General features: G+C 38.0%; 1 protein-coding gene across 5 annotated transcripts in view; it reads right to left on the reverse strand.

Annotated features, from left to right (window-relative positions):
- The window catches only part of RBM26 (RNA binding motif protein 26), a 52,080-nt gene extending 29,980 nt beyond the window's left edge, over nucleotides 1-22,100 (reverse strand). Inside the window, exons 1-10 of one of the 5 annotated variants that reach the window (XM_048295690.1) lie at nucleotides 21,954-22,100; nucleotides 10,998-11,116; nucleotides 10,158-10,294; nucleotides 9,170-9,258; nucleotides 8,349-8,587; nucleotides 6,279-6,539; nucleotides 3,897-4,136; nucleotides 2,272-2,412; nucleotides 1,755-1,895; nucleotides 610-721 (exon numbers count right to left, since the gene is read on the reverse strand). In XM_048295690.1, coding sequence (XP_048151647.1) covers nucleotides 610-721; nucleotides 1,755-1,895; nucleotides 2,272-2,412; nucleotides 3,897-4,136; nucleotides 6,279-6,539; nucleotides 8,349-8,587; nucleotides 9,170-9,258; nucleotides 10,158-10,294; nucleotides 10,998-11,116; nucleotides 21,954-22,024 — 1,550 coding nt within the window. In that variant the 5' untranslated portion in view covers nucleotides 22,025-22,100. Of the gene's footprint in view, nucleotides 1-609; nucleotides 722-1,754; nucleotides 1,896-2,244; nucleotides 2,413-3,896; nucleotides 4,137-6,278; nucleotides 6,540-8,348; nucleotides 8,588-9,169; nucleotides 9,259-10,157; nucleotides 10,295-10,997; nucleotides 11,117-21,953 lie in introns of all 5 variants that reach the window. The other 4 variants (XM_048295688.1, XM_048295692.1, XM_048295691.1 and 1 more) reach the window with 4 other exon arrangements.
- Nucleotides 22,101-22,974: the final 874 nt, after the last annotated feature.

A 22,974-nucleotide genomic window follows, 5' to 3' on the forward strand; every position in this document is an offset into this window, starting at 1 on the left:
AGGACACACACCCATACACCTGCCGTCTTCCCCACTAATATTCTCAGCATACCCCAGCACATAAATCTGTGAGATAATTCACACTTATTTTCTCATGTCAGTAACTCCTGACTTCCATATTGCTTCTCTCCAAAAACTATTTCTTAGCTATTGCACGAAATTTCCCCACTACTGATTCAAATTACTATTATTTCAGGGCTCTCCTGCAATCTCTTAAAATCCCTTCTAACCTTGCACACTCTGTTTTTTTCTCAGCAACATACCTGGCAACTCAAATCAAAACAGCAATGATAAAATTCACATTTCACAACTAAAATCTGTTATTTCTAACAACTATCATCCTGCAGCTCCCCTGTTTCTTAGATTGTGCCAACTTTCAAGGAATAGATCTTAGTATCATCCAAAACAACTTCATCCATCTGTATACTGCCTCTGATAGAAGACAGTCAAATACAGATCACACTAGAGCGTGATTTATTTTAGTACCACCAGTGTACTCACAGTTTAACTTTCTTGTAATGCATAGAGATACACATACATTTCAGATTACAGTAAAGCGGTTCATGAAATTCCAGCTATTAAGCCAACACTGTGTTAACGGTCACTCACTTGTCAAACCAAGTCTTCTTTGTAGGAACTCCACCATCCCCTGCACCAATTGTTCTTTTCCTGGATTCAGCATCTACCACTATTCTCATACTACTTTTATTAGGAGGTTTTTCTGTAAATAGATGAGAAGATTTTACTTTTTTTAGAATTTATTTTCTGTGTATTTGATTGTAAAAAAGTATTCTGCTCACACTGAATTTGCACTGAAAAGCACAATTGTTTATTTTGAAATTACTGTGATTCTTGTTCTGACTGAATCAAACCTTGGTCACAGACTTTTCTTCTTAACTATCAACAGATGCTGTGACAGATCAAAATATCTAATAGCACTCATTTTGACACTGTAACATCACACATACAGAAAACAAAAGAGGTGTGACAGAAGGCATCTGCCTCAAGATGACTGCACTCTGAGTCACAATGATTCACAATGTCCCATGCAATATTCTGAAGCTCACACCACTCCAGCTAACACCTCCATTCTACTATTAGATGGCACACACAAAAATGGTCATGATAGGAAATGCACAAGTACTCCAGGGCACTAACACCTAGGAGCAAGATTTATGGATGGAGTGGGAAAGGAGTCACTTTTGCTGAAGAACAGGAATCACACTGGGGGACTCCTCACTGAAAATACACCAACAGAAACATAGTAAGATTAAATAGAAATACATACAAATGCAAATAAAAACCACATTAAAAATGGTTTTATCCCTCTTCCATTCTCATTTTGTGTGCTGCTGCTTCTTCTCAGGGCCACAGGAACTGCGAGGTTAAGATTACTCATGCATAAAACTTCTACCAGATAAAAATTACTCTCTCTTCTCTGCAGCAAAAATCATCCTAAGATTCTACTACAGAAACATTAACATTTTTCTATACAAAAGATATACACAGTGACCAGTTACTACAGCTAAGCGAAAACTGTGCAATACTCTAGCAAGAGATTTCATTTTACCTGTAAAAATGCACACTGTAAAAAAGCAATTATAGACATAGTTCCCTATTCAATTAAACATCTCTTAATTCCAGAAGGTTTTAGAAAAATGTGATGTTTTCCAGTATTACATTCTCCGAAAAGTTCCTCAATCTGAATTAATATAAGAAAATCAGCTAAACTAAGTACAGCTTTAAGAGCGTACCTCTGGGTGGTAGATCCATATCACCTGATGTGAGTCCTATCAAATTTGGTCTTTGGGCATGTACTCTATGTCTATACATAGGTCTTGAAGTATTTGTTATACTTGGAGCTTCTGGATTATAGCCATCTGTGTCATACGTTTCTGGTAACAAAGAAATTGTCTAATTAAAATAAATTGCAGTTAAAACCCCTAAGGTTTCAAATATAGTATTTAATTACAAGATAGAGTTACAATAAAAGAGTTGTATAACCACTATCATAAAAAACTGTCGTGCCAAGTTTTCTGCTTAAACACAATGAAAATATTACACTCCAGTCAAAATTCACACTTTATATGCAAATTTTACTTCCATCTTGAACTAAGTCTGAAAAGAAGAATGTTAATTTACTGTCACAGTCTATATGATACAAACTTATTCTCCCAAACTATGACATTATAAACTCTATAAAGTACAGTATAATATGAATCAATGTTATTCTATTTAGCAAACCTTGTGGGCAAAGCCTCAGTACTACACCTGCTGTGAAAAGAGAGGGTGGAGCAGGAGGCGGCTGGTGATGAATACCCGTGGTAACAACAGTAGGAACTGAGCTGGTTGCTGAGTTTGGGGGGGCATCCATGCCAGCAGGCTGTAATGGTGGAAGGGGAGGGGGTGGTCCTGTCAAAAACAAAGGAAAACACCACATTCATTTATTATCCACTACACTTTCATTACACTCTACTCATAAGGAAACTGATCTGAAATGCTTTTAAGGCGATTTAAGAATAAAAGGAGCTGAGATGGCACATCTACAAGACTTGATGCTGTACCATAAACTCACATGAAACCACCCCCAACAGCAAATGACTCAGAACTTGGATTAGAGAGAAAAGCATTTAAATCATTTAACATTTCTCCAAACACCTTATTTTTACAAGCAAAATTTAATTGCTAGCCCAGTATTCATCTTGACCAATAAAAGCATTTTAAAGCGCGATAAAAACTCATCAAATAAACAAATACTATTTTTAAAATAAAAAAACTATTTTTTAATATAACAAAAATATTCTATGATGACAATAACTAACGTGACTGAAATTATTTTTCCAAACACCCAAGAAGAAACCTTCAACACTAATAGAACTCTTCTTAAAATTGAGGGATTTTTTTGTTTGGATGGTTTGACTTTTTTTACAACAGGTAATGTGACACTTCCAAAGCTAAGCAGTCAAGCCCTATCTTCAGTTTAATCATTGACAAGAGCAGGAAAGTGTTATAAAGTGATCTGAACTTGTCAAGCCGATCTGAAAATAGCATGTAAGGTAGAACTGACCAACCCAGAGAAAGTTACATTCTATCTTGACTGAAATAAAAACATTCATTCATGTCTTTCTTAAATATACTATCAACAGAAAACTAAAACAGTTTAAGAAACTTCTGAGCAATATCAAATATCAATTACTCCTGAATAAGTTTACCAAGTGGGACACCTAAGTTAATAAAAAAAAGAGAGAAAGGAATAGTCACATAAAACTAAGAAAACAGCTCTTAAACCACACAAGGCAAGTGAGCACTAAACTTTAGTTACTTTATAAATGACAGCCAGGCACATAATCTCCATGTAATTTTTAGTGCTTCAGATGAAGTACTTTCCAGTGAAACAGTAAACAGAGTGGACAATTTTACTTAAGTTACTTTACAAGTTTAGTTTTAAAATTAATCCCAAATTGTATTTTCAGGTATAAATTTGATGTTGTCATTAATTATCTTTACTCTATTAATACAAATGAAACAGTAAGTATCTGTTGTTTCCAGGATTTTCCCTTCTTCTCTAACAGCAGTCAATTTTGGACAACTTCTCCTGTAATACTCAAGGAATTGAATTTTGCCATGTCATGCTTATGCTTAAATACAATAAAAATATTATTCTATATTAAAGGGTCACATTTAGTGTGCAAAATTTTACAACAACCAAGCCTGCAACAATTATCATCAAAAAGAGTAATTCTGAGGTAAGCTATGCCATAGCAGAGCATAGTTCAACTTTCTAAAATACAGCTGGGATTCTTCAGCTTTTTCAAAACAGCTTTTTGCACTGCCTACAACTCAAGTAAGATCCAGGCTTTTCTGTCAAAAAATGGGGTTTAATCTTTTTAAATTACCTGTTACAGGTGGAAGGCTAGGTGGTAAGGGGCCTGGTGGTGGTACTGGAGGTCTAAGGTTAACAGGAGGAGGACTCAAAATTGGTGGAGGGGGAGGAAGTCCAGGAGGAGGTGGTCCTTCGACAACAGGGGGTTGTGCTGGAAAAGGCAGAATGCCAGGAAGATTCACATCTTCTACCACTACTGGATCGCTTCCATGATCAAAAGGGCACATGTCTCCTCTCATACAGAAACCCTTCTCTGAAACATCAAAAAGAACTGATGTTAGTATTCAACAGCTGTAGCTTGATTCAGGGTAGATATGAGACAGTCAATGTGTAATGTGGCAGTTTGTAAAATAAGAGCTTCACATACCAGCAGAAGCTTAGATTAGAAAATGAAATTGACCATTTAACTTATTCTTAACAGTCAGCACACAGGGACTTTGCAGAAACCTGCTAACACAAAAGCGTTCAATTCTTCTTGAAGAACTAATTCTGCACTGAATTATAACGAATGGTGAAAGCAAAGAATAAAACCTAGATGTCATCACATTAACATTGTTTCTAAGCAAGAAGTGCAGACACTAGGATTGAGAAAGCCCTACTAAAAGTTAGAAGTTAATATGAAATTCCAACATGAGAAAATTGACTCATTTTTTCCTCTTTTCCAATTATTTCAGGAACCATTATAAGCTTTTGCCATAGTTTAATGTGATTACATAAAAAATTGCTATTTACATATAACATATGCATTTGTAAATATTAATTATATATAAATAAAAATTAATATATGTTTACTTCTTTTCTTTTACACACAAGTCAAACATAGGAGCGGGTCAGAGAAGGGTCACAAAAATCATTAGAAGCCTGAAGCACCTCTCTTATGAGGAAGGGCTGAGAGAGCTGGGGCTGTTCAGACTGGAGAAAAGAATGCTCAGAGCACTGAGTTTAAGTACTCACTGCAGCCTTTAAGTACGTCAAACATTTTGGTAGGACCTGAAGTGGTAAGAAAGGGGTAATAGTTTTAAACTAAAGGACAGCAGAATCAAAGCAGATATAAGAAAAATAAATTATTATAATGAGGGTGGTGAAAGAGTGAAGAGGTTGCCCAGGAAAGTGGTGGATGCCTCACCCTGGAAACACTCAAGGTTATGCTGGACCGGGCTCTGAGCAACCAGGTTTTGTTGAAGATGCTCACTGCAGGGTTGCTAGACTGGATAACCTTTACAGGGCCCTTCTAGCCCAAACTGTTCTATGATTACCTGTTTAGCAACAGCACCCACAGAAACAAACAACACCAAAATACCAGTCAATGCAATACAGGGAAAAGGCTGAAACACCTGGTAAAAAGAGGAAGAAAGAGGAGTGCCCACTTCCTCAAAACATGATGTGGAGAAGAGGTATGTATTACCTCATGTTCAGGAAGAATTAATAGAACACATTAAATTGAAATACTAAAGAAAACCAGAAGTTCAGCAGAGGGTAAAGTTGAAAATGTGAAAGTGCAGATAGGAAGAGCAGTGTGATGGAACCATGTAGTCACTGAAGAGAGAAAACTTCAAAACAAAATGACACATTCACAACTGCACTTCCTTCACAGCATTGCTGTGATGTACACTGGCAAAATTATTCCTTGTAAGTACAACTCTGCCAACACTTGAAAGCTCAGTCTCCCCTTTTCTTACTTAAAAAAAAAATTCTAATCAGAGTTCTGAATGTAAATGGCCTAGAATGTAAACTCCTCATTGTGGTAAACAACAATAACAACAACAAAATCCCTCAGAAGCAACTTTAGGGGGAGATTTCAACTCTTCTGAGCTCACAGGTTCACAGGCTGATTTTAGTTAAGACACTGCCAGCTGCAGCAGCCTCTTGTGTGAATTTTGGCACAAGACATTTAAAATGAAAGCTTAAGACAGAGATAAGCAAAAAACCTAGCCAGTTTTAAGAAACATCTACATGGAAAGAAATAATGGTCTAACATGAGACTGGAAAGTTTCAGCTCTAGACCTTTCAAGTTAAAAATTGTCTCTTAGATAGGATGGAATGAAACAGGATGAGATCAGTAAGGAGCTAACCATTGTCAAAACCATCAAATACAGTATTTGGTTGGAACATAAGACAGAAAACCTGGCTAAAACTGGATTTTTTTTGTAACTTTTTAGTATACTATTTTTCATTTATAGAAAGAAAGTTCTAGCAAGCAAAATAAATATACAAACACTAAAAGAGCATGCTGTCTAAAGTCAGTAAGAAGTGGCACAAAATTTGCATTCAAGAATTGTGCAATACAAAAACCTCACTCTATTAAAGATCAGAAAAAGAAAGGTGAATTACCTCAATCTTTTCAGAAAGGGAGCAATCATAGGTGCAGGAAGCAATTAAAAATCCATGGACTTACCATCATAATCTCTACAGCGTTTCTTTGGCAGCGGAGGTCTTCCATAGGAGTTGTGGTCCAGCTGCTCTTCATGGAACTCCGACCAACTTTCAGTAGTGTTATTTCCATGATGAGCAGGAGCAATAACAGTAATAGTACTGCTCAGTGTAGGGACAGGGTAGTGGCCAGATGAAATATTTGTCACAGAAGAAACTGGAGTATAATTGTTCTCTAATGGGTCTGTTCTATCCATGTCATATTTTGGCTTTCCCAAATCCCTTTCTGTAACAAAAAGTAAAAATAAAAATTATATTGGGTAATTCCACATCCACCTTTTCACCAGAAGCAGCCACTACTCTATAAGTATCTTTATTTTACATCAACTCAATACACACACATGATAATTGTAATGTTCTACAGGTTGCCCAAAGTGCCTGTGGAGTCTCCACCCTTGGAGTTATTTATAATGCAGCTGGTCCTAAGCAACCTGCTCCAGTTTATTTGCTTTGATAAAGCGTGTTGGACTACACCACCTTCAGAGGTCTCCCATAACCTCAGCTATTCCATGATTCTACATTCCAAAGGTTTAATCAGAAAAATAATAATCTGTGAAGTACATAGTCAGACTCTGGGGTATTTTAATAACAGCTATATCCACAGTAGAGCAGAGATCCTATTTAACTTCAGGCAGAGTACATCTTCTTTAGTGATGGACATATTCTAAGAATTTCAGATGGAAAGTTTTCAATAAAGGGAAGCAATGGCAAGAAATCAGTAACCATCACTTGAAAATACTACAAAAGTTAGAAATCTTTAATGTTTCAAGACAATGTTATTGTTGTATCTTCATTTTTTGATCTTCATTTTACATGTATTTATTGCATGAAAAGCTTTGCCGTAATAGGTGAAATAATAGTACTTGACAGGTGTGGAACACTCCCAGGCAGATACAGCAAGTAAAATGACCTTTTATTCTGAATACATACTAACTATTCTCTTCATTTTCTAATATTACCACCAAATAAATAGTAAATATCCCAATTAAAACAGAAGAGTTACGTCATGACATAAGTTAATAGACTTAAATAACTCCACATTGAAGGAACATTATGAAATATCTCAAAGATGGCTCATCAGTGTGGGTAAAACAGGCATTTCTTCATGTTCTAAGAAAAAGAAACAAAGCTTTCACTACAAAATATTGTCCATAAGGTACTGTCATTTCAGTTTATGTAAATAATCCTTAAATCAAGACTTAATCATGCTGTAATCTTTTAGTTAAACTGCTGCATGTTATTTAATTTGCTTGTTAATAAGTTGTTTGGAAAATATCTGCTCTCATATTTTCAGAAATCTGTATTCCTACTCTGAAGTCTGGGTTACCAAGGCCTGTCTTACAGAAAGAAAAGTAATACACAGGACAGTTCTACCAGACTGTTTTTACCCCTACATTGTCTAATACAGGACAAAGATATAAAATTACTCTCACTGCTCTTTTCCAACTTACTATTAAAAACTATTGAGGGAAAAAGCATTATTTTCAGCTGAAAAAGCAACTCCCTTTTTAAAGAAGTGTAATTCTACAAAGTACTGTACTGAAGCCTGAAGTCCTACAGATATGTACACAAATGCAAATACTTACTGTAGTGATTTCAGCCCTTCACCTATGACACTAAGGAGGGGACAAGACCAAAAGAACTGAGCTGTAGTGTTCTGCTTGACAAGTCATTTGCTGCCAAACAGACAATTTCTGCCAATTCCACCTCTGCAAACGAGCATTAATTTCTGTATCTCCCTAAACCAGATTCCAAGTTTCCTAAAACTTAATGAAATGGAAATAACTTGGATTTTTCTGCCTCTCTTGCAACAATGCTTAAAAAGTGGCCAGCGCAGTCCCCTTAATAAAAAGGTATTAAAGAAGAACAGAGGGAAAGAGAGGAAAACAAGCACTGAGAACACAATCACAGAAGCCTAATTTCCACAGAAAACAAAGCTAAATTTGAATAAGGGACAAGAACAATAGAGGAAGTTCTAGTACATTTTGAACATAGTTTATAAGTTTAGTTTCTAAATTTTGTAGAAAACATTCACCGTATTTTAGAGACCAACTGTTGGTACCTCTGCTTCGTGTTCTGCTCCGGCTTCTGCTCCGGTCTCGATCACGGTCCCGCAACCTCTCTTTGCTCCAACTCCTACTTCGACTCCTGCTGTAGCTCCGACTCCTCCCCCTTCGTCTGTTGTATCGATCCCTATAGGAATCTCTTCTGGGAGGATTTCGATCATAGTCCCTCTTCCGAGAACGTTCATCTTTTTTCCTGTCATCACGGCTTCTAAAAATGAAATATTAGAGGTTAATTACAAGAATTACGAAGCCATAATTTGAAATCTTAACTACCTCAAAACTTTAAGAAATGTCAATGGAAAACTAGAGAAAAGCTACAAATTGTATCTAATTTATGGCTACTCCTTTCTTCTCAGAAGGATTTTAAAATAAGTTTTGCTTATTCATTTTATTTTTACCATACCTAAGATTTTAAAACATACATAAAATTCCGTTTCTGCCCAATATTGCATGTTTCCCAAGCTGGAAACACAGAGAGTTATTGAAGGGAAGGCTTCTAAATCAAAATTCAAACTCAGTATTGAGACGAATAAGTACTGCAATATAAACCACAAATCTAACATCAAAATTACTCATAAAATTTAAAGGGTGATAGCAGTGCACAACTTGAAAGACAGGTTACAGTGACATTACACACTCGCCATTTACCTACATCTGCATAAAAGCCATAGAAGTCTTCTTTTTAGGCTTATTGGATGACAACACAGAAACAAAATATTTATTATAGTAACACCACAAAAATCCAAATCCATCTGATTACTAATAAAAGGAGTTAAGCAAAAATTTTTACCTGGTGTCTCTGTAGCGAGAACTTGATTGAGGAGGGCTGTGATTTAATCTTCTAGAGAACTTTTTCTCTCGCTCTTCCTCTTTAACTATCTGAATTCAAAGCATAGATATTAGATCAAAACATGAGCACACTATAATGCAGGCTTCTGCACTACCAAATAAAACCAAAAACTCTGAACACTGAGAAGCAGTAACACATTTTAGTCTCTAATGTAATTAGAGAACCTTCTGTATTAATTTCTATTTCTAGGAATATTCAAAGCACTGTTTGAGAGAAAATAAAACTATCAATCTTTATCGTGTCGCACTGAAAATACAGCTGCTTTTACTGCAGGTAGACAAAAAACCACTTTAAGGTTTTGAGAAGATTTAAGAAGGCATATTCAACAACCAACAGCAAAGTCTTTTCTTCATCAGCAGGTTATCTGGTTCAGTTCACACTTAAAACACTTCCATGCAGGCAAACCTAGGCTGCTACTGAAAAGCACAAACTCACTCTTCTGGCCCAATGCACAAGATAAACACTTGTGACAAAAGGATGTTATCTGGATCAAGCAGCTGAAGGAATGAGAATTGCCATTTAGAATGGCAGCCTGGATTTATGGTGAATTAAAAGTTCAGCACAACTACAACAGCAATCTTGACCAGAGAACTAATGTAGATTATACTGCAGCTCCTACACTACTCAATAACTTCATTTACCTTTGCCTCATCAAAACTACTTTGGTTTACCTTTGAAGAACCCACATGTGTTAGAAAAACCATGCAGCAGTGCTCAACATGCCAAGCACAAATCTTCTGACTTATTTTAACGCTTTCATGTAATTACTAATAATATTATTAATAAACAGAAATTATTATTGACTTGAACTAGAATAAATTATTAATAACTTTTACTAATAAACAAATAAGCACTATGAAGTTAAACACATAAGCAAATTACATGAATGAGGAAAAATATGTACATTTAAATTAAAATCAGTGCCCACCTCTTCTTTTTTTGTCTCTTTTTCTTGATGCTGAAAAAATTCTACTTTCAGGCTTCCTGATGATGGCTGTTCTGGTGGAGGTAGGTAGCTTTTTGTATTCACAGCATCAAACAGTTTTTCCACAAATATCTGAGTTTCTAAAAGTAAAGAGTGTACAAATATCCATTATCCAAAACCACGGTTAACATTTGCTTTAAAAATAAATAAATAAACCCAAAAACCCCAGACAATCAACCAAAACCAGCATTCAACAAAAGGTTAAAAACAAAAAAGACTATTTTCTTTAAATACTGTGTTCCTAATTTTAGATTTAAAAGGACATTTACAGAGTCAAAAAACATGTCAATAATGAACAACGTTTCACGAAAGTTTTCAATTCTTGAATTATTTAATGTCTCTTATAAAACATCTGGAAGAGTATTTCTGGCATATATATACAGAGCTTCAGTACTTGCCCATGGAAGTTGTGGATGCCCCAACCCTGGAAGCATTCAAGACCAGGTCAGACAAGGCCCTGAGAAACCTGGTCTAGCAGGATGTGTCCCTGTCTACAACAGGGGGCTGGAATTAGAGGATCTTTACAGTCCCTTTCAACCCAAACCATTCTATAATTCTGTGTTTCTATAAGTACTAACAAAACATATACCTAATGTTACCTATGCTATGCTAACCTATACACCTGGGCTTTTAAAAATTACTTTAAGAAACCTGAATTACATTCTACAAAGTAACAAAGCTAATAAAGAGATCAATGCCCGATTCTATGGTAAATGATTGCTTAAATAAAGTGAAAAAGACAGAATTTTCACTCAATCTTAATTGTTATGACAAAGCCCATACCTTTCTGAAGAAATACATCCAGCTGATCAACACACAATGCCTTCAGCTCCTTTTCACTTTTATCCTTCTTTACCAAAGCCAGAACATATTTAGCTAGGGCAGATGGATCTGCATCACATCTGCAAACAGATTAGTTAGGGGAAAAAAAGCAATTTAATTATGGAAATTAATGTCCGAAACTGGCATGACCAATACATATATAGAGCAAAACCATTTCCTACCACAGCAATTGAAAAATACTCAGGTGTATTTTTCAAAACAGAGTCCAGATACATAATATTTCTAAGCATCACTTTCCTTTTCAAGAGAACAATTGCCTAGAATATTTCCTAACAACACTGCACAGAAAACATCAGAACAAACTAGAACAAACTATTTAGTAAGAAACAGAGTCAACTGCCTAACAGTATTAAAAACAAAGACAACAAATACTTCCCTAATTCCCCAAAGATGGAATCAATAATTCCGAATGTAACACTGAGTAACTGTTAACTGGGAAAAGTCAGTCTATCCAATTACAAATTAATACAGTGATACAGTAGAAGTGATCTGCACTACCAAAAAAAAAAAAAAAATCAGACTCTCGAGTATCCACTTAAATACACTTTTGAACATTCTAACTACTACTTACATATGAACACCATAAAAATGAAACTGATTTTTTCAGTTTCAAACTTGGTTTCAAAAGCCTAAATTCAAATATTTGTAACAGATACCCCCATAAGGAGTACACTGAAAATGGAGGGAAATTTAGGGGATCATTATCCATTTGACATCTGAATTCCACCTACGATTAAGTACAGAGCACCTCAATGTAGAAGCTGATGGTCTTACGCACATCAACAAAGAACTTAGGATAAAGAAAGCCATGTATTCACATTCAGCAGAACATTATTTAATATAACTGGCATACTTTTTTTACAATGTTTCACCAATAGGGATCTACAATGAACTTTGTGGCGGTGTTGTAAAACCTGCCAAAGCAAGTGAGACTTCTGCAGAAAACCATTCATGTTTCAAAAACAGTAACTAATGACATGGTGAGACACTGGTCTTAAACAATTTAATCTCGTTATTTAGCATATACCAAAGGAAGACTTCAGGCCTCACAAAATAAGGCAGGATTTAATGGATGCACACCAGTCTTGTGATACAAACAGCTTATTTGGGTGGTAATTAAAGTTTGTACTAATGTTTTAAAGAGCTACAAGAAAAAAAAATTGCATTGATACATCCTAACTGTACATATTTTCTAGAAAAAATAACCAATAAGAAAAATTAATCTGTGGTCAGGGAGTTGCACTGAATGTGAACATTACACAAATACTGCTCTAGCATAGAGCTCCAACAGTCATAACAAAGGAATAAAACAGAAGCTCCAAATCCCTTCCATAGTGAGTAAGATACAAATGCTGAAGCTTAATTATTAATCTAAATGCTGATCATTGAAATGACATTACTTTGGACACTAGGCAAAAGAAACCAAATCCCTAAATGCACATATCACACCACCTAATTCCTCTCACCAGAGAAACTTATCTCCTGCACAGCAAGCAACATCCCCCATGCAAACATATCCACTAAGCAAAGGAAGCCGATCTGTCAGCATCACTTATGGATAGCCTGGGCCCAGCACACAGGGCCCTGAAGTTAAAGGTCAGAGCTTCAAACGTAACCCAGCATCCTCTAGAAAGCAGGCAATAGTAGAATTTCATGCTGAAAAAGCAACTTGGGCTGCTATTGGACGCACCACAGTATTCCATGTTAGTCTGCATTATTTATAGATATAGGAAATGGGAGTTCAGAATCAGTCTACATTCCAAAAGAACCCACACACGCTAAATGAACAAAATGAAAATATATACTGTGAATCAAAAACCAGACTGCACACTGACGGAAAATTCTTCAGGAATTTTTCACATCTAGTTTGCCACATTCAGCTCTAACAACTCTTTACCCAGACGAAAATACTGCCCAAGCACCAAGTCAGTCATCTTGGAAGCAGGCACACAACCTCCTACAATGAGAGCTGTAGGACTCTTTAACGAGTCTCTTTAATGCTGCAAACACCTGAGCCCATCAGCCAAGCAGATTATCTACAAGTCCAGTGTTGAACAGGTATTCATCATAGGCTGCAATGAGGGTGCTCTCTCAGCCTTCAGCAGACCCTAAGACCAGCATTTCATATCCTCTCAATCCTTGAATTTGCAAAATTACTAACTTTTTTTACTGCTTCTTCATGCAACTTCAATGGCACTTCAAATTTTCAATACTTTCCCAGTTTCAAGCTGACTCATAACTTGGAAAATTAATGTGCTGTTTTCATCATAACAGGTGGAGAGCAGACAATTTTCACATTATTATCCCCAGTTTTTCTTTTTAAATTTGAATTTCCACAAACTTGGTTCTCATTTGATAATATGAACAGTCACCTGTCATTGTTCAAAATCTGCTACAACTTACTTAAATGACACATGTGCACTCAAAATTTAGTGAGGGGGCAAAAAAATAAAGAAAAAGGGGGGAAAAAACCCCAAGTCAGTCTAGAAGGTAAAAGCCTACTGCTCTTAGCTACTACAATGTATTTTAATTCTCCAGCTCCTACAGTATTGACTATACAACCTCATATTCAATTTAAACCAATTCCTCTATCATGAGCAGGATAAAAATGAGAAAATCTTCTCTGGAAAGACACCTAGACTGTAACAAAATAAATAAACCATTAACTAACCCCCAAAAAACAAACCAAAAAAACCCCACAAAACCGCAAAAAAACAACAAACAAAACCTCAAAACCCAAACAAACAAAAGCTGTTTAAAAATAATGAACAGTTAATGCTTTCATCCTCCCTACCATGATGACTTCAGAAATCTTAGCAATCCTGTCCACCCCAGGACTTGAACTCATTCACCCAACTCCAAGATATGCTTGTAAAAATATTCTCAGTGAAAATGTACTTTTAATTTGCAAAACACAGGATCACTTTCTGCTGTGCACTCGTGCACACGTTTCAGCATTAACACCCTGTACGGCCACATATGAACAATGCAAAACAATTGTACTGCATTCTACAATTATTATTATTCAGTGTGTACAGAAGAATTTCTAAAACAGTAAGAATTTACATGCTTTCAATTTTGGCTACTTAACAAATACTATTTTTTAAAAAATAGTAACAGACAAATTATTTCAAATTGACACTAATTAAGTAATAATGAATACAATGAGTTTTGTGGTAGAGTGAGATGAAGATGTGTTTGTAAATCAACATTATGATTTTACGTGCTTTCATTTTTTAAAATTAAACTAACTGCAAATGATCTTTACACAGAGGCTGACGTCCTTTTTTAAGTACTGACTTGAAACAGAAGTCTCTTCTATAGCTGTTCTTCAAAGCTTGAAAAAACCCACAAACACTTAATCTGTTTTCTCCACACTACTGTGAAGACTGTTTCTGTAGACAGTATCTTAAATAGATCTAACAAGTTTATAATCTGATCTTTTATTGCTTTTTAAACTCTTATAAAATGCCTTTTTTTAAGATGATGCTAAAATTAAATTGCTAGCAACCTCAAGAGGTGGAAGAGAAGACCAACTGGTCTCATAAGTAAAAAAGAAACTTAAAGTTTACAGAACTGTGAATAAAGGAGGTCTGCCTGATTCTTTATAGCTATCAAGAGCTCTAGACATGATCTTTAATCATTTTGTTTGGGGAGAGCTGCTTTTTTACAAAGCAATTCCTTTCCACTTTTTCACCCAAACTTAATTCTGAAATGTTCTGTAAATTCTCAATCCACTGGTTTAGTCAAAATCCACTGGTTTGGATTATGGGGCCTCGAGTTCTTCTGATAAACAAGATCTTACATTCTCTAGTTTAACAGTATTTTCTTACAGAATAGCAGCCTTTGTGTGTGAATGATACACAATATGCTTGCTCTTTGTTGTGCATACATGGATTTTTCACCCATTTTGAGCTAGCTTTATTTTAGCTACAGAATTTTTATTAGAATATTTTTAGCTTTTTTTAAACCTCTTTGTCTTGCATTTTATGCTCTTATAATCGACTTTGTTCTGTTAACAAATAACGTGAGAATAAAGAAAACAGGAAAGGTACTGATGGCAGCAAATATACTGTGTAGCACAAGGATTTATCACACAATATATGTATCATGCTATGTTCTTGCAAATTGAAATAGTGAAAGATCCTTAACTGACAACTCAGAAAAATGAGAATACCACCAACATATTTCAAGTACTCTAAGTTGCACTAAAAATAATCAGTAAATTCACATGTTGATTCTACTGCTCTCTGAATGATACACATTTTCAGTTATTAATACAGGTTTGAATCCTTAGCTGAACTTGAACATGGTGTGGTACATCAGTCCTCACCATAAACACAATCTGCGCATTAGAAGTGTGACAGAACTTGATACATAACTTCATTCTTATGATAGAGTCTGGCTACTTGAAAAATGGTCACATCTACCAAAACATGTAGAAAAACATTTCTCAACTCTGATTCCCGTATCTCCATCCCCTCAACGTTCCGTAGGCAAGTGCTGCAAGCACTAATATGCATCTGTAATCACAAATTTCTCCTCCTGTTTTTGCAATTGTGTTTTCTTTAACAAACAAACTCCAGCTGGCACAAGTAATCTGAATTCATTTCCACTGCAGCAAGTACATCCCACTGTGTGCTGCAATTAAACACCATAGCATGTTTTCTTACACCCAATTTCTGAATATATATCATTGTTACTAACAATGTTAAATGTTTTTACCTCTAGTAATACTCTTCTGCAGTCTGTACTCTCCAAGTCAGAAAATACACAGTGCCTACTTCTCCCTATTAAACAAGGGAGATGGCTCATGCAATCCTGCTTTAATAACACTATTGAATATACAGGCACAGACAGAAGAATTCTCTTCCTAGATCTCTGCATGTTCTTCAGAGAATTATATGTATACCTCCAACTGCTATGCAACAGATAAAAGCTTCAAAAAGGAAAGTAATTCCCAAGCAAATATTTTGCTCAATCACAGAAGGAACGGTTCAACAAAGCTCCCAGGAAAGTTCAAAACCCCGTGTTTCTGACCTCACCTGGTTTTGAGTCATTATTTGAAACTACTATTTCAAGTAAAGATAAACCAGAAAAGCTGAAGCTGTCAGAGTAAAATTGAGCCTTAATTTTTTTGTTGTACATATTATTTGAAAAAAGAAAAGTAATTTGACTGACTCACCCCTCTGTACAGTCTTTTCTTCTTATTTCAATACTTCGCAATTCATTAAACTTTTAACCTATCCGTTTCCAATACTCAGATTTTTTTTTAAATATAAAATACGTTCTGAGAACCCCCTTTGACTTTTTTAATTACCATGCATCTATATACATTAGCCTAACTGAGAAATGGAGTTCCTGGGGAATAGATATTAAAGGTGTTTGCAAAATCACATTATTGGTGTAGCTGTATGTACAAGAGCCCATATTAACAGAGCTTATACTGTACGCACACACTACTTTTTTAAGATGGTAAAGAAACTACACAAGGGGTTTCTTTCTTCAGTTTTAAAATTAATGTACAAACCAAAAAGATGCTGCAAATCCTGCAACTAGTTCCTTCATAAATTTAAACTACCGCAACACAGTGAAACCTCAAAAGCATTTCTGTAGTCCTCCAGGCAACGAATGGTGCTGCTGTGAAGGAAATAACATGTAGGTGCACGCTATTTGTTGTGCTCTGATCCTGAGCGTTAACAACCTAAATTTCAGAGTCTAGTTTTGTTGCCTGCAGACTGATTGCTAAAAAACTGCTCAGTTCTTGACATTAACCAAGGTGGACATGGCTGCGTTTGAAGGCTGAGAGAAATGCTTTGTACTTGCAGGGCTGAGTGGGTGCAGAAAGATGTACACTGCATACTGGGCAGAGCAGGCAGCCTAATTCAGGCAGTTGTACCACTCTATTGTTACTAAGAAAAAAGAAATTCTATAAAAAGCTACACTGTTCAGTAAGTAAAATAAATTACAAACTCATTCAGCAAGAACTAACTCTTAAGACACTATCGTGGCTGAGAAGGACCACTCTTACGATACTCACTCTCATTAACTCTCTAACAGTACTTAACGCAATAGAAACACATAGAGGAATTCAGCAGCCTCCAAAGCTGCTAATCAAGCTAATGATGCCATTAAATCAGTTCTAAATTATTATGATACCCAGATCTGACATGTTCATACAGCTGCAACCAGTAATTGGCAGCCTAGAATGCCACCCCTAGATTCAAGACAGCTCTCATGAGGCAGAACAGCTGTCAGCTTGCTGGCTCTCCAACACCCATTCACTACAGAAAGCAAAACTCATCAGAGTGTCTCTATGACTTCCAATGCAGTCAAAGGGGTTTCACTTCACTGCTGATGTTCACGGTAAGAACAAAAAAGGTTTCCTGTAACAGGAGTATTTTTATTTTCTGCTCTGAACTATACCCAATAATACCAATATTTTAATACTAACATAATATTTTTACACAGAAGCGTAGCAGTATCAGCACTCTAAGCTAGGAAGCTTGATTTCTCAAATACAGTAGCTCTCAGTCAGGTGAACAGACTATCAAGTTTCATAATAGATGTAGAAAAATAACTAGTGTTAAAGGTGACATATCAGTGATGTGTATTGGTGCTTTAGTTATTTAGGTTACAAATAACTTCATGCAAAGTGTTAACAAAGTAATGAAATGTAGAGAAACATTTATTGCTTCTGAACTTCTTAGGAAGTTTCACAGAAAATGGGAGAAATTTCATGGTGGGCCAATAAGTGTTATTGGTAGGATAGTGTGCCAAATGTATGTGGAAAGGAATGACAAGGTTTTTCATTTTAACTTATTTCTATGCTTTCAATGTCTGGCTTACTAGCATATTCCTTACACCACCTTTTTTAAAAGCTAAACCTTTTTTATTCACTACCTTTTGTCAGTAACATGTGAAGCCAAAAAATAAGGGTTAAAAAGCTTGACAAACAAAGAGTAGTGAGGGCATAACTGAACACAATAGGACACAGATAATTTGCCATAAAATATTCCAATCATAAATATATTCAAAATATACTTTAAACAATTTTCATTTTATTTCATCTGATGTAAGTCGTTACACCACCATGTTCACTTACAGAATTCACCAATGCAAAATACCTTTCCATTTCAATGAGGTATGCCTAAATATGGCATAAATGTTGTAGGCATTTCACCTTTTTTTCAAGTTTGATTTAGTACAGGAAGAAACCTTCACAAAAACATAAATACAGTGAACTGTAAAAAAATTAGATATGGGAGCCTTAATCAAACAGAAAGTAAAATTCAGTGGGCCACAGAAATATCTTAATTTAATTTATTTTACACAAAGTAATTAAAACCAAGGAAACTTTCCACTGTAGAGAATTAGGGCAAGAGGAAGAACATTACAATGTCTTAAAAGCGAAATTGTGAGTGTAGCATTAGTACAAAAAGCTAGTTTTTTCACAAGCAGAGATTAAAACAAATTCAAGAAAAAAAATTAAAGAAATCCCTACTTGGAACTTTGCCAAGCCAGATCCTGATATTCCAGCAAGGACTATATACACAGTTTATATAGTATCTGGAATGGACTTGCAGAAAAGAAACCCATCACGATTGACAGGCTCAGTGAATGCCTTGTTAGTATAGAAATCAGAAGTCACAGGCATACAGTTATATTCCAAGTTTAACATTATTTTCCAACACTTGACAGAAACCATGCCACAGACATGAAAGTGGGTAACACTAGAAACTTAGCTCATTGCTGTCTGCAAGCAAAGAGGATGACTAGTAACAAATGCCTTCTTTACAGAGCTGACTGGAGTTGAACATACAAGATAATTCTAGTCAAACACAGTAGCCACAGCACAAAAAGCCTCTTGCCACTTTATTTACACTGGTACTACATTTACATGGCTGCATCTGCAATGATTCCATGTGTATATTTAGCAATTCTCTGTACACCAAACAGAGCTGCACAAAGAGTTATTTCCAAAACCACAAAAGCAGCCTCTTCTTGAAGAGCTGTAGAAAGCTCCTAGAGACCTATCACCCCTCAAACGGAGCTGGACTGTGCAAATGCTCCAGCATGGCAGCATTTGCAGTTTCTGCCTCACTGCAACAAGACAAAACTCAGATAAGGCCTTTTTGTATGGAGGATCACCAAGGCTTTGCCAAAGGCATTAGAGTAGTCCAAAACAAACAAACAAACCCAACAACCTACCACTAACAAAAAATTCCAAATCTTAAATCCTCCACCATCCCTCTCCTTCCAACATTCCTGTCTATGAAGAGTGCTTCCCAGAGACTGCACGTGAAAGCAATCCAACAACTGAATCATGTCCAGTCCATACAATTATGTAACACACTTGTTTCATTATACTAAGAAGTTAGCGTTTTAGAGCAGTTTAAAGATAAAATGACACAATTTTTGTGGCTACTGCTATATTTTAATTCTGAAACATTATGTTTCAGAAGGACATGCATTATGGCCTTTGGAGTAACTTACACATCCTGATTAAAAAACGCTATCTGCTTGGAAAGGGCAACTTAGAAGGTGCAGCATGTTCTAACTCAGCTAACTCTATACTCAGCTCGAGGTAACTAGCACATTAATATAGATCTATACGTGTTTGTATAAAATTTATTTGCATTTCTTCTTAAATGCGCTTCTCCCCTTAAAACCACCAAGAAACCACCTCCGTAACAACCTAATACAGTGGTGTCTTTCTTAGTGTAGTTAGGAGGTTAAGCTACATATCTTGCAGCTAAAGGTTTCTGAGAGAGCCACTAGACAAAAATACTTGGCACTTTTGTTTCATTAACGGGAAAAGACAAGTCAAAAATCATTTCTGGGCTATGGCAACACCTCCAGAGGATCAGCACTTAGAACCTCGCTGTACTAGTACTGCAACAGTTACTTCTTTAGAAGTAGCTGCACACTGAAATTTTCATACAGCCAGAAGCTATGGCTGTAGTCACACATTTCAGATAGCTGACACCAAAAGCACCTCCAAGAGCATTTGACTGCTAAGAAAAGACAATACATCTCCACCAATTTCAGTATCTATTCAACAATGCAGAAAACTGAATGACAGTCCTTCCTGGTTTGTTTCCTCCCAAAGCTAAAAATTCAGAGAAGTCAACATCCTTCAGACCAGCAACTCCCTAGCTCTCCATAGTTTTCCAGATCGACAACTACATTTGATCTGCTCACATACCACATTTAACCTAATAGATACATGCTGGTCCTCTTAGTGAAAAAAAGCAGAAAATTGCACTGATCACGAAAGCTGAAAATCTCAATTTCACCCTTTAACTCCTGACTATTGCTAGGAGATCTCATGGTTTAATATTCAAACAAAGGAACATGGACCAACCTGAGTCTGTTCCAAACCTCTTAACCAGCACACTCTAAAATACTAACATCGAACTGCTGATTTCCATCAACAAAATATTCATACAAGAAAGTATCCAGAAACTAACAGTGAGCATTATGCAGCCAAGGACTAGGAAAGTCTACTACCCCAAAACAAAACAAGGTACATTATTTGAATATTGCATTATATTGACTCAAGAGAAAAAGTAATTCACCTTCCCCAAACCACAGCTTTACAAGACGATGATCTTTTTTCCCCCCAAAATAAAATCTTAAACGTCAAACCTTTTACAACAAAGACACTCAGTGTAATTTGCTGCAGGCCTAATTGAAAGTCCACTAAAAGTAAATTCATGGTTCATCTACTTCAGTGTGGTGTGGATCAGACCCCATGGAATAAAGCAGCACCACTACCTCCCCCCCACCCCCTAAAAAAAAAAAAAAGCCCCAAACAAACAAAAGAATAACCCAAGTGAAGCTCTCCTTAAAATGTTCCAGCATATTATACCTTTTCCAAGTTATTTCAACATAAGCCCTACAAACTGTATCCGTACACACATATACTTAACTAATGGCTATGGAAGCCATAAAGCAAACTCTGCCCCCCCCCGCCCCCATCTGAACTCGTCAAGAGTAAAACCTACAGTGGGCAAACACCTCAGGGCAAAAGTTAACACCAGACTGAATTCAGAAGTTCTAGTTCATTTGATTCAAATCAAACTCCAGCAATTTAATTCAGACATGTTAAAAAGTGGCTCAGAATGACAAGAAAAGTGTATCCTTTGATCTACAGACACCACACTTCCAGAAGATAAACCTTTAAAACTAAGTTCACACCTCAGTTCCACTAAAATACTATTCAGAGAAGCAAGATATATTTGCAGAAGAGCCTCACTTACTCACACGAATGTTATGCTTAGAGGCCACGCAGGTATTCACAAACAGGTAAATTATTCTCTGGGGCTCCTACTCCCAAGTCCTCTACTGATGCAATTTTTATTTGGGGGGAAGGAAAACCAGAGTGTGTCACATATCCAAAATAACCAAGAATGATGTGCGACGAGTCTGTAGGAAATGCTACTGGGAAGATCCCAGGATCCCGCAAGACGTCCCAGTGGCACCTGAGCTCTCTCGGAGAAGGTCCCAGAACAGGGCAGCGGGCCGTGCTCATTACCGTAGCCTCTCCGGGGCTGAGCGCGGGGCATAGCGAGCTGCACACGCACACACAGCGTCTCCCGCTCTCCCTGGGCTACAAAAGGAACAGGAACGCGGTCGCTAGGGGGGGAAGCTGCATCCTCCGGAGGGAGATGGTCCTACCTCCCGACCGAGGAAGGCGACGGGAGAGCGGGAGAGCAACGCAACCCCTCACACAAGGCGGCCGGACAAGAAGAGCACTGAGAGAGCATCTCCCGGGATGCCCTCCCGGGACTCTCCTGCACCACGTTTCCCGCCCCTGCGGACCCCCATCTTCTGCAGGGGAAGGTTTATTTCGAGGGGGCGAGAGGGCAAGGAACGGTCGCGGTTACTCACATGGGCTCCAAGGTTTTGCTGAGCCAGGATTTCAGCGCCTCGAAGTTTTCTATGATCATTTTAACCACCATCCAGAGCGGCCCGGGCCCCCCGCCTCCCCGCCAGCAGCAACAGCAGCAGCCCCGGCGGCGGGTCCGCGCCGCCCCGCCGGCCGGCAACCCGGCTCCCGCCGCGCCTCCCCGCACCCTCCGCCGCCTCCCGGTTCGGCAGAGGCCGCCTGGCAGGGGCCGGAGGCCCAGCGACACGGAGGGGGCGGAACCAGTCGAGCAGCGGCTGCTTCCCGCGGGCCCCGCTCTCGCCGCTCCTCTGCCAGGGAGCGGGTCCCGGGCGCTGCGCGGGTCCCCCCCGCCGGAGGGCGGCGCGGCCGAGTGTGGCGGCGGCGCGGCCGAGTGTGGCGGCGGCGCGGTCCGGGACGGGCGGCCCCCCCGCCGCCCTGAGCCGCAGCGCCCGACGGAGCGAGCGCCCGAGCGAGCGGGTAAGATGGCGGCGCCCCGCTGTCGCGAGAGCCGGGAGTCTCGCGAGGCCGGGCGGCGCGGGGGCTGCCGGGAGGCGGGGCCGAGCGGGGAGGCCGCTGTGCGGGGGTGAGGCGGGTTCGAGGGGCGGCCTCGGTGTCTTTCAGCGGTCACCCGTTTCCTGATGCCGTGGCTGGACCGAACAGGGCTCTAGTGGCAAAAGAAATGCCATTTTGTATTCCCGAGTGGTGTTTGAAATGCGCATGTACTTGTTTTGTTTCCTGGGAACGCTGTTAGCCTTACCTAATATGATCGCAGAATCACAGAGTGGGTGAGGTTGGTAGGGACCACAGTGGGTCAGCTGGCCCAACCTCCCTGCTCGAGCAGGGTCATCCTAGAGCACACTGAACAGGGCTGCTTCCAGGTCATTCTTGAATAACTCCATTGAGGGACACAACCTCTGTGGACAATCTCTTCTTGTGCACGGTCATCTGCACAATCAAGAAGTTTTTCCTTGGATTCAGGTGAAGCTTCCCGTGCATCAGTGTCTGCCCATTGCCTCTTGCCCT

Source organism: Corvus hawaiiensis, chromosome 2 (genome assembly GCF_020740725.1).
Source record: "Corvus hawaiiensis isolate bCorHaw1 chromosome 2, bCorHaw1.pri.cur, whole genome shotgun sequence".
Classification (NCBI taxonomy): Eukaryota; Metazoa; Chordata; class Aves; order Passeriformes; family Corvidae; genus Corvus; species Corvus hawaiiensis.